This window comes from Sciurus carolinensis, chromosome 11 (assembly GCF_902686445.1).
Source record: "Sciurus carolinensis chromosome 11, mSciCar1.2, whole genome shotgun sequence".
Taxonomy (NCBI): domain Eukaryota; kingdom Metazoa; phylum Chordata; class Mammalia; order Rodentia; family Sciuridae; genus Sciurus; species Sciurus carolinensis.
Window position 1 is genome coordinate 125058758 of NC_062223.1, and position 15813 is coordinate 125074570.

At 41.6% G+C, this 15813-nt stretch overlaps 1 protein-coding gene across 2 annotated transcripts in view; it reads right to left on the reverse strand.

Annotated features, from left to right (window-relative positions):
* Window positions 1-842: 842 nt before the first annotated feature.
* The window catches only part of Fez1 (fasciculation and elongation protein zeta 1), a 46095-nt gene continuing 31124 nt past the window's right edge, over window positions 843-15813 (reverse strand). For both annotated transcript variants that reach the window (XM_047519634.1, XM_047519635.1), the window contains exons 5-10: window positions 13562-13730; window positions 10376-10647; window positions 9330-9410; window positions 6931-7006; window positions 3171-3236; window positions 843-1225 (exon numbers count right to left, since the gene is read on the reverse strand). In XM_047519634.1, coding sequence (XP_047375590.1) covers window positions 1209-1225; window positions 3171-3236; window positions 6931-7006; window positions 9330-9410; window positions 10376-10647; window positions 13562-13730 — 681 coding nt within the window. In that variant the 3' untranslated portion in view covers window positions 843-1208. The remainder of the gene's footprint in view (window positions 1226-3170; window positions 3237-6930; window positions 7007-9329; window positions 9411-10375; window positions 10648-13561; window positions 13731-15813) is intronic.

Sequence of the window (15813 nt, forward strand, 5' to 3'; positions counted from 1 at the left end):
GCCAGAAGAGGAAAGCCAAAGGAATACAGGTTGTGGTGAAGTAGAGTCCATACCTGGGACAGGAGAACAGTATTCGCCACTTGTCAGTCAGAGTTGGCAGCTACCTGTTTTTTTTTTTTTTTTTTTAATTATTATTATTATTTTGTTTTGTTTTACTCGGGATTGAACCCATGGACACTTTACCCAGCCCTTTTTTATTTTTTACTTTGAGACAGAATCTCGCTAAATTTCTGAGACTGGCCTGAACTTGCAACTCTCCTGCCCCAACCTCCCAAGTTGCTGGGATTATAGGCATGTGCCACCATGCCCAGCAGCTGCTTGCTATTGATGCCAGAGACCTCCTGCTCTGTAGGAGTCAGGGACTAGACCTTAGGGCTGCAGGATGGGCAGGGAAGACGTGCAAAGTCCTAGGATGCTGTTCTCAGGGGTGGTGGCATCTCTCAGTGCAGGAAAGAAGCCACAATTCCCTGTGTCAGGAGAGCTCAGCAGAACTCACTCCCTCCAACCCCAGAGCCCCAGGACCTCTAGGAGTGAATGTGGCTACCCCAACAGGAGGCACTGCAGTTGCCTGGTTCCTTCCTGTGCTCATCTCTCCCCACTGGTCTGATGTCCCCTTTGACCAGTTAGTCTCTACAACACATGGTCCTTTTAATATGGTCACATAGCAAAATCTTAGGAGTCTGTTGATGGCCTCGTTGTTCTGTCTGTACTGTTTGTACAACCCACGGGGCCTTGTCCTGGTCTATAAACACTGTGCTGGCTGCCATAAGCCACAGGTCAGCATGTAAAGGCAGCTACATACTCTTCCTGTAAAGGGTTTGGGAACAGAGAGCTGATGGACACCACACTCCAAAGCACATAAAGAAGAATATTAATTAAATGAAGGTTTATTTCAAAATTAGTCTTAAGAGTATAAGCTGTTTTTAAGGGCTGGAGCCAGTCTACATAATGAGCGGTGAGAGCATCTGCCTTCCCCGACATAGGCGGAGAGGAGGCGACATCACCGGCCCTGCGCCCTGATCATGCATCCAATGATTGCTAGCACTAGAAGCCAACGGCAAAGGACCCGCGCGATTGCTCATGTTTAATCCAGGTTAAGCTATACACGTTTAAATACACGTCGGAGGTTACGTGGTGTCATGCAGTCCCCGTGATGGAATGACTCTTGCTCAGTGACCTCCTGCAACCAGGCTGCTCCAAAGGCAAGGTTAGGTAGGACAGAGCACTGAAACGAGAAAAGAGGTGAGAGATCAAGCACCATGGTGGTCTCGCCATGAGCAGAAGACAGCACCCTTAGAACTAGGCAACAACTGCAGTCATCTTCTTCCAAGAGCAAGAAAAGACAATGATGAGTGGGTGGTAGTTGGATCAACTAAGCATGTACTCTCCAGGGCCCATCTGCCTGGGTTCAAATCCTGGATCCGCCATTACTCAGTCTACAACCTTAGGGAAATGACTTCACCTACTTATGTTTGTTTCATCTGTACAATAGAATGTACCCATGCCTACCCAACAGAGTTGTTGGGAAGCAAGTAGAATATGCTCATATTAACTACTTTTATAAATTCATTGACATTTCCAGGGATGGTGAAGGGTAAAATCTAGCTCTCAGATCACAAAACTTATATAACCCATTTCTACAAACTTATTTTGAGAAATTTGCTCTAAAAATCTTTAAGAGTCACAAGTTCTTCCTAACATTTAACCTAAATTCTTCCTACTGAAATTTAAGATTAATCTCCCTCTGATCCTTACAGTAGCAATATAACTCAGGGTTTCGAAACTATGGATTCCCCAAACCATTTGAAACCATGCCAAGTTTTATGTGCATATAGAGTAAAAGCTAATGAAATAAAGGATCCAGATACTGAGTGATAATCGTGGCTATAATAACACAAAAAGAAAACACCAGACAATACACAATTCCTGATGGAAATCAGCAAGCACCCATAGCACAGGGCTTATCAAAAGAACTGAATCGGTTCAAGCTTCTCATTCTATCAGTTCACAGGAATTAAAGGAGAGGGAAGAACACAGAAACTTATACCTGAGGGATGAAATTAGAAAAAATCTTGGGTGAGGAAATTCTATGGGACAAAAAACCTAATTTCTCCAACAAATACATTTCAAGGAATGAAAGAGAGGAAGAAAAGCAGGAACCTATGTATACTAAAAGAAACATAGGAGATATATTTTCAAAGATCAATGGGGCTGGGGGGTGTAGCTCAGTGGAAGAGTGCTTGCCTAGCATGCTCAAGGCCTTGGGTTGGAGCCCCGGTACCATAAAATAAATAAATAAATAACATAATGCATTGGCCTTCATTGGATCCTGATTTGAATAGATAAACTGAAAAACATTTTATAGGAGAGTCAGGGTAATCTGCACACTGATTGAATTACCAATGATACTAAGAAATGTGAAATTAAGAAAATGCTTTAATGTTGGTATAATGGCTATGTTTTTCTAAAAAGTCCTTATCTTTTAGAAATAAAAGATAATATTCTTTTAGGAATATTTATGGATGTCAGAATATGATAACAGAGATTTGCTTCAAAATAATATAGAATGGGAGAAGTTGGGTAGGGGTGTAAAGAAATAAAACTGGCCATGAGTTAATGATGGGTGAAGCTAGATAATAAGTACCATTCACTCCATTGTCTCATGTTTTGAGAGTTTCCATAATAAAAGGGAGGACTAAAAAGAAGTTGTGGGGCTGGAGGTCCAGCTGAATGGTAGATGGCCTGACTTGTATGCACGAAGCCCCAGCATGACAGACAATTTAAAAAAAATTTAATTTTAAAAATATGATTCATGTCATGACTCCACTTTCCTTTCATATATTTGAAAAGTGTTAAATTATTTTCAGGTTTTGTTTTTCCAAACTAAATACTACATAGTCCAAACTCCATAAGACTTTCACCAGTGAGTTCCTTGTTGGTGTAGAGTCACACTGGGGACTCGGAGAGATGGAATCTTCTCCTCTGGCCTCCTCCGAGCAACACCCATTATTGGGATGGTTTCACACGTGTCCACCCGTTTCCCTGACCCACCACCCTGCCTGGTCGGATCTAGTGGGAACGCTCTGGAAGGGCTTCAGAGTGGCTTCCACAGCTGGAGTAGGAGCCACCAAGGACCACTTCTGCTCCAGAAGGCCTGCAGTTGCTCTTACCTTTTAAAATGTAATCCGTTAGCAAAGTAGGCACCTTCTCATTATCCTCCTTCATGGCAAAGAGAACTAGGGAAGGAGAAGGAGAGAGATAAGCCAAGACCCCATCACGGAGGAAGCTTGCTTCTGGGGTCAAACAATCCCCCAGCATAAAGGGAGTGAGAAACCATTCAGGGAACCAGACATTCTCTGAGCACAGAGCAGCAGTCTAGAAGCCTCTGTCAAGAGCCAGTGCTCTACATGGTGAGGGAGGCAAATCCAGGTAGAGAGCACAGGGTTGTCTCCTGGGAGTGTACCTTGTCCGATTTTTTTTTTCTCTTTTTTTGGCCCATCTATAATTTCAATACCATCTACTAAATATGTATCTTTAATAATCATAAAAATAGTCATTAAAAAGAATTGGCTTTCAGATAACATCTAAATATTAAGTTTTCACATGACTGAAATCACCAATAAAACGATCTTGAAAGACATTCTATTCACACACATTATTAGAATTCTCCACTTCTACTCTGCTGACAATGAATGAAATTAATTCAACAAATATTTATTTTCTATGTTTTGTTCATTATAGTGCTAGAATGTGTGGAGATGTAGAATTATGGATTCTCCGGAAGTTTATAGACTTACTTTGAAACCCTGCTTGACCTGGACATGAAGTAAACAATATGAAAGCATTTAAAGTCTAAAGGCCTTTTTAGAAACCTTTTATTAAGTTTTAAAGATAGCTTTTTCTAGGGCTGTGAATGTAACTGAGTGGTAGAGTGCTTGCCTAGCATGTGCGAGGCCCTGCATTAAATCCCCAGCACTGAAGGAAAAAAAAAAAAAAAAGAGTGAAGCCAATTTTGTAGAAAATCCTTTAAGAAAGTATCTGGACCCTATTTATAATATCAGAAAAAGTATTGATTCCTTCATCAATAAACATCCTTAAATAAACGACAGAGTAGCTATTCAATGTAGTTTTATATAGCTTTATACAAATGTGATGTATGTGTATAAGACATACACTTCTCAGTAAAGAAAGAAGTTGCAGAAAACATTAACTTTAAAAGAATAAAGGCTAGTGTTTATAGAGAAAGATCTAGAAGAACAGTATATGAAATTGTTAAGTGGCTATCTGAGTGTGAGACCACAGGGGATGTTCTTTCTATAACATGTTTCTACACTGCCTGACTCTTCTCAGCAATCATGTTTAGTTTTACAACCAGAGAAAACAATAAAGATCAGCGAAAACTGATAGATAGGGTCAGGAAGTGAGGGCATATCCTTGGCCTCTGTTGATTCCCTTGCCTCATTCCAAGGCAGGGTAATGAAACTTGAACCCCAAAATCAGAAGTGGGTGAGGAGTAGCACCCAATGTTGATGTGAGTCAGTGCAGGTCCAGGAAAAGAAAGACAAGCTGTGGCCCTTTGGGTGTTGGATTTTCCTGATTTATTTCTTCTGTTTTTTAGACATGTGTCCATTTCAACTTAATTGGATGCTGAGGGTCCTGATTCTGTTTTCTTTTCTTTTTTTTTTTTTTTTTCCTGTATTTTTAAACATGCATTCATTTCCTTTTAATTGGTTTGGGAATACTTGGCAACCAAGTCCAAGCAGATAAAATGCCATGCCAAGAAGACAGCAGTAAAGTGCAATCATTGCATTCAGTCAATAGGTATCTAAGTTGATCTCAAACTCCAAAATTATATAGATGGTCCAGTCACAGAGGCTGATCTCTGGCCTTTGTCCTCCATTCAAGGAGTAGGAGAGAGAGGGGAGATGTTGCTCATGAATCCACATGAGGATTGAACAAAAATGACTGCTTTTATCATATATAGGAAGATGGGTATTCAGAGAAGATGGTAGTCTTTCTTTTAAAAGAAATAAAATATCATAATATAGTATCTTCACATAATAGAAAAAGAAGTCATAAAAAGAAATGTTAACAAAATGCTAACTCGTGAGGCTAAAATCACGATACACTTTCTAGCCAGTATAGTTCCAACTGTATAAACAAGATAAAAAGTACTGTAGTTAAAACCCCAAAATAGTGATGATGAAAGGGACAATGAATTATTTCTTTTTCTTTGTTCACTTTTCCATATTTCCAAGATATTCTAATGATGGATACTCTCTAGCTATAATTTTGTAAATAAACTTGAAAACTAAACAAATCCACTCAGAATAGAAAGAAGTCTGCTTCTTAATTAAAATGAAAAGGAAACCTCATACTAAATTCCTAGATGGGCATTTGTAATAAATTAATAGTTTTTCCTTTTTTAAAGACCATGCTCAAGTACTTTATATATATCAACCTTCCAAATTTGTCAAAATTATGTTCCAAACATTCACCACTATGAAAACACAAATAATGCATTTTTTCTTTTCCTTTTTTTTTTTTTTTTCCCTCTCTTTTTTCTGTTTTTGCAGTGCTGGAGATCCAACTCAGGGCCTCCTGTGTGTTAGGTAAGCGTTCAATCACTGAGCTACATCCCTGGCCCTATAAATGCTTTTTTATCTACTCCCTTATCAACAACCACAACAACAAAGATTGTGCATATTTATGCAAATAGAGGACTTTAAAGTGAGAGAGAAAGAAGTCAATGTACTATGAATTTTAAATTACTGATTCTCAAGGACACAGCATCTAGCTATGCCAGCAGGATTTGTATTTATCACTATCTCCTGTTTTCGTCCTCCAAATCGAAAAAATGAAAACATTTGGTCACCTTTAGCACCAGGGCCCATCAGGCATCTGTCTTCCTCTGCTGAGCAGCAGCTCCTCTCCCTTTCCCTGGGGTGTCCAACAGCCCTGTGCTGCCCATGCCCTCCAGGGCAGCCTGCAGTTGGCTGGGCGGGCTCTTGACCCATCACTGCACGCACGGTTGCCAGGGGAAAGGAATTTCTCTCTGATCCACTGAGCTTGTCACCACATCTCAGCCTTGGATTTTTTTCTTCCTAAGAGCCAAGCTGACACTAATAGTTGACACCATGTGTCCTCAGTCCTTTGGGGGTTGTACTGTTTGATGTACACACAGAGAGAGATTTTGCCTACAAAAGGCTCTTTATTACACATTGCTTTCTCCCCATAGCTCAAAATGTTTAGTAATATAAGACAATAGAGCAAAAGTGAAGGAAATGAGGCAGTCACTTCCCAGAAGGAAAATTTAGACTGTTTTTTTTCCAATCAGCCTTACCCTACCCAAGAAAACCTCACTTCTCATTAAAAATAGAGCCACAGGGCTGAGGATGCAGCTCAGTGGTAGAGTGCTTGCCTCGCATGCACAGCCAGGCCCACTATTGAGCTCCCTGCTTTAAGGACACGAGTGTGGACCAGGCAACTTGAAGTTCCCACAGAAAACAGGCAGAGGGCAGATGATGCAAAGCCTGGGGGACTTCTGAGGAACCAAACAAACCAAAAAACCCTGCCCCACCCAAACCCTACCTCTTTCACCAGCTCATTTTTTTGTTTTGTTTTTGTTGTTGTTATTGTTTGGGGCGGGGTTGTTTTGTTTGTGTGTGTGCTTTTTTTTTTCTTTTTTTTCCCCAATCAGGTCTTTTTCCTTACAGGAACCAGGGGAAGAAGGGACAGCTCTGAGTGTCACAGAAGGATATTTTAGTTTTACCCCATGCCAGAGGAGGTGACACAATGACACAGAGCATATTTTGTGCCATATAAAGATGGCCTGGGGAAATCTCTGGCCAAGGCACTGGAGGTACACAGTACGGGAAGGGAAGGAGGACAACGAGAAGCCCTGTGTGGCTGAGGGCGAGAGGTACTCACTGTTTGTCAGCATCTGCAGGTCTTCCACGGAGGGAGGAGAGGCTTTCTTCTCATAAGGGATGACTGTATTAAGATACTGCAAGGCAAACAGGGAATGCAGGGCCTGAGACAGACTGCGACATCATAAGACACAGTCCCCCTGGGGCTAAGATAGGGTGGACAGTTTGCATGAGGAATGTACATTTTCTCTTAAGACACACGCTCTGCCAGTTCTGACATTCTGGACATTTCCAGTCACCGGCACACCACTATTTCAGAACTTTTCCCCACTTTCCAAGGGGAAGTCTCTTTTAAAGTAAGACTTTCCCCACATTTACCCAGGAAAAACTTCCCTCCACCCGAACTGCTACACTCTTCCTACATTGGAAACTTTTTGGATATTTGGGAATCCTGGGGAGCTTTTACTCTTTCAGGCTGATAGCAAAGAATATTTCCAGGGGAGGTGATCTTTCTATTCTTTGCAGTGCAATGTGAGAAGGAATTATTTCTCTTTTGTCAAAAATGACAGGCAAGAGGATGTCATCCCCACCCAGGGTGCTGGATGTCAAATTTGCTCTCTCTGCTGGATGTGAAGTGGTCCTGCAACAAAATCAGCATCTGAGAGCCTGGTGGATATCCAAGACCACCAGACCAGGGAGACCTTGCTAGGCCCCAAGGGAGCCTGAGGTGGTGAGTACAAAGTCAAGCGGAGTTGTATTTCACTCTTGGCTCCACCACTGGCAACAAAGCCTTGGGAACATGCTACCTCATCACCCTGGGCCTTACTTCTCATCACTGTGAAAAGAGAGGGCTGGGTTTGGTGTTCCTAAAGCCTCTTTGCATGCCGCAGCTCTAGAATTTGAATAGTTGGATTCAGTTACAACATGTTTAAAAGAATACACTGCTTTCTCCCTCCATCAAAATAAGGGACTAGTGGGGCATGGTGGCACACTCCTGTAATCTCAGTAACTCAGGAGGCTGAGGAAGGGGAATCAAAAGTTTCAGGTCAGCCTGGGCAACTTAGTGAGATGCTGTTGCTAAATAAGAACTGGGGAAATAGCTTAGTGGTAAAGCACTGCTGAGTTTAATCTCCAGTACCAAAAACTAAAAAGGAAAAGAAAAGAAAAAAAAGCATATACATTTTATACCCCACCAAGTCTACTAGATTATGCACCCTATGAGGACAGCAACCAGGACTCTTCACCTTTGCCCCTAGCAACAGAGCATAGCAAATAAATGGGAACTCGACAGAAGTCTTTGAACTCTGCCTTAATAATCAGAACTGCTACTTCACAGATGCTATGGTTTAGGAGTAATTTGAGGGTCCTCCAAAAGTCCATTTGTAAAGACTTGATCCCCAGGGTGGCAGTATTGGGAGGTACTATGAACCTTTAAGAGGCTGGGACTAGTGGATCCTTAGGTCATTAGGGGCATGCCCTAGAAGAAGATTAAGGAAACTTGGTCTGTCTCTCTCTCTCTCTCTCTCTCTCTCTCTCTCTCTCTCTCTCTCTCTCTCTCTCTCTCTCTCTCTCTCTTTTTCTCTTCCTGACTTGAGCTGACACCACTGTACATATATTCCTGCCATGATGTGACCCTCACCAGAGGCCAAACCAATGCAGCTACCTTGGACTTAAACTTCCAAAACTGTGAGCTAAATAAACCTTTTCTCTTTATAAAGTTAGTTGCAGGGCTGGAGTTGTGGTTCAGTGGTAGAGTGCTTGCCTGGCATGTGTGAGGTCCTGGGTTTGATTCTCAGCACCACATAAAAATAAAGAAATAAAATAAAGACATTGTGTCCACCTACAACTAAAAAATATTTTTTTTAAAAAATAAAGTTAGTTGCTTCAAGTATTTCATGCCAGTAAAATAACAAGCAAGTTACTGACTAAATGGAGCCAATGAGGAGATTTGACAGCATGGGTTACATATAATAGAGCCAGGAGACTGAAGAGACAGGCTTGGTGGCATTGGCTTGGCTAGTAATCTAATAAATTAGAAATGATTAAACTCTAAAATGAGATCTGTCATGAAATAGATTTCCTTTTAATACATTGTCCTTAAAGCAACTTAAATCATAGATCTATAAGCAGTGCTGGGTTTTCAGTTTTGTATATGTCCAAAAATACCTAAAAATCACCCTTTTATAAGGTACTTCCTGTTTTTTTGTTTTGTTTTGTTTTGTTTTGTTTGCGGTGCTGGGGATCGAACCCAGGGCCTTGTGCATGCAAGGCAAGCACTCTACTGACCGAGCTATCTCCCTAGCCCCTTCCTGTTCTTTATTAAGAGTGGAAGAAAATGTTAGGACCTCCCTTGCCCAAATGCTGGAATTATTCTAGTGAGTCAGCATCCCCCCCTCTTTATTGGGGAGGTCAAATTGCAAGAGTCTAAGAGAAGAGCAGGAGTAGGGAGACTGCTCGCACCTGTTTGTCGGTTCCTGAAGAGCCAAAGGTCTGGCGGATGCTGCTCTGCAGGATGTTGGAGATGCCTTCCATGCTGAAGCGCTGGGGAAGAGAGACACTCAAGGAGGACAAAGACTTCTGGGTCCATCCTCACTACCTCAAGGATTTCCAAGTCCTCAAACACCCAGACCCATCAGCTACCATGCTGTTCCAGGTACATGACCCACAGTAACTAAAGAGTAAATGTAAGACCTTGGTTTACAGAAGCAGGCCAGAATTTAAGCCTGAACTTTAAAAGGATAAATAGTAATTGCAAAGATTCTGTCTCAAAGACTCTTAGCTTAGTAAGTGCCTCAGGACAAGCCCCTCTGCATTCCCCAGCTTTTCTCATTTCATTCTCTCTTCCATAAATAGAAAAATAAGGAAGTATGGTAATACGTAGGGGAACAATGCTGCAAAGATCTTAGGAGAAAACAAAATATTCGGGGCAGCTTTAAAGCAACTGTCCTGCTCTGGGAAGCTTTTCTTTCAAAATATGCTTGCCCTGTGCCTAATTCAGTAGGTCTGCGATAGAGCTGGGCAAAGGCAATTTGAAAAACTCCTCAGATAAATTCTGCCCAGCTTCCACCACTTCCACTAAACCCCTGATTGAGAGGATACCGTACTGTCAAGACCAACATGGCACCTGGTCATTTTCAATCAGTGAAACACCCTGAAGAGACCAGGCAGGACAATAATCCATGCAATGGCAGAGATCCTGGCCCAGAGTCCCAAAGCTATAAGTACTATCACTCCGCTTTCCAAGGTCTACCCCACAGAGAACATAGGTCATTCTTGAACATGTTTTAAAGTTCACTCTCCCCAAGTTAGACCTTTAGGGAAACAGAGGGAAGAGATGACATCTTCTCCCTCTTTCTGATCGCACTGTCTGTTCCAGGACTCTGCTCATAGTTGTTGCTCAGTAAGCACAGTAAGTGCTCAGTGAGCCCAGGGCAGGGTAGGTGTAGGGCCTGCAGGGGTCGGGGTGGAGGCTGGCTGTGTGTCGTCCATTTGGGCTGCTCACATACCTTGAGAGGCATCTGGGTTCCCTTCTCTATTCGGCTACTCTGCAGGCTTAGTCCTTTCTCTTTCCGCCTCTTTTTCATCAGTTCTCGTTGCTCCTTCTGCTTGTTCTGAACTTCGATGAGCACCGTGATGAAGGAGTTCTTCACTTCCTTCTCAAACTCCAGCTCGTCCCGGCGGGCCAGCTGGTGCACCAGCTCCTCAGAGAAATCACGGATGGCACCTTCCACCTGGTCCAGCAGCTCATTCAGCTCAGACCCAGACATGTGCCTCAGCCCTGCAGGGGAAGACCATCCCACTGGTGACATCTCTAGCCAGGCCAGAGCCCAGTGGAGACTGGACTGTCCTGGGGAGACCTCTTCCAACTCCTTAGAGGTCCCTGAAAGAACTTCACAATTGAGGGGCAATCCAGGAAGGAAGGAGCTCATATATAGAAGAGAACACTACACTCAAGAAACAGATGAGGGAGAAGAAACAGCCCCTCAGGAAGCCTGTGGACTTTAAGCACAAACATGTGGGCGGACAGATGACTGACTTTTTGATCCCTTGCTCTTTCTGTCTCTGTAATATTCTTCATGTGGACTGGGTCAAGAATTGGGGAAGGCATTGAGAGGAGAAGATTTGGGACATCTATCTGTATTGAAAGGCAATAGAGAGGTGGTATTTATCCCCAGGTATTGGTCAAGACCAAGCTGGTAGCAATACAAGCAGGTTGTGAGGATGTTATGCACATATTCAGAAGCACATGAGAATGTGGGAGACTGGGGATGGGTAAGGACAAACAAAGCCCAGGCAGTACAGAGTATTTCACCACTTTCGGAAATAAGGAAGGGGGACCTGAGATCTTGAAACACAGATACTTTGTTTTAACTTCTTGTCCCTTAAGATTTCTTCATTTAAGGTGGGCATGGTAGTACACACCTGTAATCCTAGCTACTCAGGAGACTGAGGCAGAAGGATCACAACCTCAGGACCACCTGGGCAACTTAATGAAACCCTGTCTCAAAATAAAAAATGAAAAGGGCTGAGGATGTAGCTCAGTGGTAGTGCTCAATCCCCAGCACTACAAAAAAACAAAAAACAAAAACGACTTCACTTAAAATAGAGTCGGGTGGTTCACAACAACTAATCAAATATTTCAAAATAGTCAGTAGAAAGGATTTTAAATGATCCCAACATAGTGCCTGGGATATAGCTCCGTGGTAGAGCACTTGTCTAGCATGTGTGAAGCCCTGGATTTGATCCCCAGCACTGCCAAAACTGGAAAACAAAACAAAAAAAATTATTTCCAACATAAAGAAATTATTACGTCTCAGGTAGTAGATATGCCAGTCGTCCTGATCTGATCATTACACATTGTATACGTGTATTGAAATGCCAGCCTACATCCCATAAATATGTACAATTTCTATGTGTCATTTGGAAATATTTTAAAAATAAATAAATAGAATAGATTTAGGAAACATCTTTTAAAGTGTGTCCCCAATGGGATCTTTATGTTCACCTCAGAGTACATTTTCCTTCCCTTTTCCGTTTCGGATCTGCCTGGGTACTTGCTGACTTGGTTCGACTTTTCCCTTTATTTTGGTCTTTGGCACTGTCCTCCTCCTTCTGTCTTTGCCATTTCACTCGGCATCTCAGCTGTTTCCATGAGTCCTTTGCTGAAAGCTTCTATGTTTGGAGCCTTTGTGTGGCTGAGAATGACTCCATTGGGGCGGTTGTGAATGCAGCCAGGCAGCCAAATCCACTCCATTGCCCCCATCAGGCCACGCCCACCACCTCTGCTCCTTAGAGCCACAGTTTTGCTTGCAGGATGTGGTGCTTTGGAACATGCCTCGATTTTGTCACTTGTAACCCATGTTTGGATCTTCGTACCTCAACCAAACCCTCTTCCCTCTCCATGGTTTATAAGTTCCCTTTACCCAATATGGGGACCTCCTCCCAGAAACAGATCCTCCTGCACTGTGGGCATTGTCATCCCTACAGACTGAAGGACTTTACGCTCAGTTTTGCCTTTGCTGTACGACATTTATTTAATTTCATTTTCACGCTTTACCCAGGCCTTCTTTGCATAATTATCATAAACCTCTTTCAGACTGTTAATGTAATACAGGGATTAAGAGACTGGACTCTGGAGTTAACCTCACTGCCTTCAAGTGCTGAATCCACTCTTTAAGATTTATAGCAGGCGAGAGGGCAAATGCAAGTTTAAAATAAGAGACTTGACTCTCTCCCTTGAACACAAGGGAAGAGGGCTGGGGTGCAGAGCAGCGGTAGAGTACAGGCCTAGCAAGCATGAGGCCCTGGGTCCAATTCCTAGCATTGCACTAAATAAATAAAGGAAGAGGCTTTTCCTATCCCCAGCTCCTCTTTCTTCCAGTTTCTTTGCCTGCCTTCTTCAAACGTATGTTAAATCTTTTAATGGCTAAATAAGCCTCCTACCATTCCCACAATTCCGGAAGATTTCCTCAGGGGTTTGGGAGCCACTGCTTTGAAATGCAATCATCAAGGAAGATAAGACCTAATCTCCCACTGTTCTGGAAGCAGAGGGGCCTAACTTACCACCTGACTCCAAATTGCAAAATCTACTTAATGTAATGGGTTCCATCCACTTAGCGACAGCCAAGAATGGGATTTCCTTCTATCTTGCTATCCCTTTAGCAGGTTGCCCGTAATGCACATTCCATTTTGTTCAATGCTTACTCAATAATAAAATTGTTTTCTTTCTCTTCTATCTTTGTACAGAGTTTTTTCTGGGTGGCAGGTATATTTTGTTTTTAATTTTATTACCCCAACCTTGGACGCATCATTGAATTTCTCAAAGACCCAGGTTAGATTAGGATCTGGCACATGGAAAGTACTACAAAAATTGTGAGCTATTATTATTCCTATTTGTTTTTTACATTGATTTTATAGTAGCATCATCCCTTGGATCTGGACAGTGGTTTGGATTTAGTCTGCTTTAGTCTTGCTCTTTAGTTAGCTTTCTCATTTAATTTTGCTGTATTGCCATTTTATTTGCAAAAATGCAAACTTCTCCCCTGATGTGGAGTAGGAAAGGTGTTGCCCACCTCTTGGATTGTACATCTCTGCTCTAGGGTGGTGACCTAGGTTCTGATAACAGTGTGTGAATAGTGCCTGGCACCACTTAGGTGCTGCATCCTTGGCCAGCTCTGTAACAGGGCGCTCACCTTCATAGGACCAGTTGTTGTTGAAGGTCTGTGTCAAGGCCTGCATCTCCTGCAGCAGGACAGAGTCTGCCTGGGATGAGGTTTCTCCTCCATCCTCTTCTTCCAGAGCCTCCTCTTCCTCCTCAGGGTCTGGGGAGTTCTGCATCATTTCCTCAATCTCCTCAATTACCTGAGAAAGATACACAAGAAAATGCAAACTCTGTTCTCTGATGGAGGAGCTTTCTGGCTTGGATTTTGATCTGCTAAGGATGTCTCTAACTCACTGTCTGTAAAATTCCTGAAGCAATACTGTTCCTTAATAAATATTGAATAATAATAAAAATAAACTCAACCAAAGACTTACACACACTCTGTCTTTAATGGTAAGCACCTTTTTCACGTAAAACCTCTTCCAAGAGCTCCATTTAGATGAATGCTTTATTGGAAATAAACTACCCTTTCAGGAAATGAAGCAGAGCTGCCTGGAAGAGAATGTTTACTTCAATTTCCTGAGCATTTTATTTTGAAGTGGGAAAATATTTTATCTGTCCAAACTTAACACTAAAACTCAGTCCATTGATTGTCAGAACGACTGAAAAACACAAACAAACAAAGCATGCCCAGAACAACTCAAAATGGGGAGGAAAACAGCTATTTCTCTAGAATTCACCTAGACAGGAACTGAAGCTCCCCAGTAACAGATGAGAATGAAGACAGTAACACAATCAGGATAGCTGGAGTCTGGAGAGCAGAAAACAGATAAGAATCTCTGCTTTAACCTTGACTATTGAGGGTGTACAGCTCCTAGAAGTGGAGGGTTAAATCAGATACCTGCCAAAAGGATTTAGGGTGAACTGCTGTGCACATTAATTGTTTACACTTAGAGCAGGTGGGGATGTAGCTTAGTAATGGAGGGATTGCTTAGCATACACAAGATCCTCGATTTGATCCTCAGCACCATAAAATTTAAAAGAAAACAGTAATCAAAGTTTACTTCCAAAAGTAAGTATGCAGGTGAGTTTGATGGCAATGGTACATTATTTATTTATTTATTTATTTACTTACTTATTTTAGTACCAGGGATTAAACCCAGGGGTGCTTAACCACAGAACCACATCCCCAGTCCTTTTTATTTTTTATTTTGAGACAGGGTCTCCCAAGTTGCTTAGGGCCTTGCTAAATTGTTGAGGCTGGCTTTGAACTTGTGATCCTTCTCCCTCAGGCTCCTAAGCCACTGGAATTACAGGCATTCACCACCACACCCTGCTAGCAACGGGTGCATTTAATGATCTGTCCCTGATGTATTCCTTTGGAATAATTCCTATTTTTATTCACAGATATTCTCACCTCCACTCATGAATTTAGGTGATACTTATTCTTTGACTACTAAAAGTCATTTTATAGAATATGACCAAATGACATAAACCCCCTTTAAGAGTTTAGGCTGAGTTTGTCTAAGAGTAATTATCCTCCAGTCCATATAACAGAGATATAATTCCTTTCTACAAGTCATGAGAATAACTGTTAGCCCCTGCCCCTTTTTTTAAAATCTGCTTCCCTTTACTTTTCTATTCTTTGTTACTTTATTTTTTTCATTTAAAAAATTTATTTTATTTTCTTACAAGGTGAAATTTGAAACTTGAAAATGTATTTAAATGTTTATAAATACATTAAAAATAAAATAACTTAAAAACTAAATCCCACCCTTTTGAAGAAACACTTCTACTAAAAGGAACTTTCTAGCTGGGTATGGTGGTGCACACCTGTAATCTCAGTGACTAAGGAGACTGAGTTAGAAGGATCATGAGTTCAAAGCCAGCCTCAGCAATTTAGCAAGGTCCTGTTTCGAAATAAAAAATAAAAAGGACTAGGGATGTGGCTCACTGGTTAAGTATCCATGGGTTCAATCCCCAGTACCATAAATATATATAAATGGAACTTTCTAGCTCTGATGGCTCCCAGTGGAGCATTTTTTTAAAATAACTTTGTAGAAACTTGTATGATGTCTAGTTCAAAATAAGCACTCATAGATATGTGTTGATAAAAAAAGTTGAATAAAGAATCCAGAGACTCAACATTATCTTCCCAATGTAATAAATTACTAAAACTAAATTAAAATTAACTCAACCAATGTGAAACACTATCTTTTTTTTCACAGAGCGTCTCTAAGACTCCTTTTGGAAGGCTCAAAATTTTCAGTGTTTTATGAAATGTTAGAAAATATCCATCACACAGAAGCTTCATCTGTCACTTCTCCTTTTGGAAGAACAGAT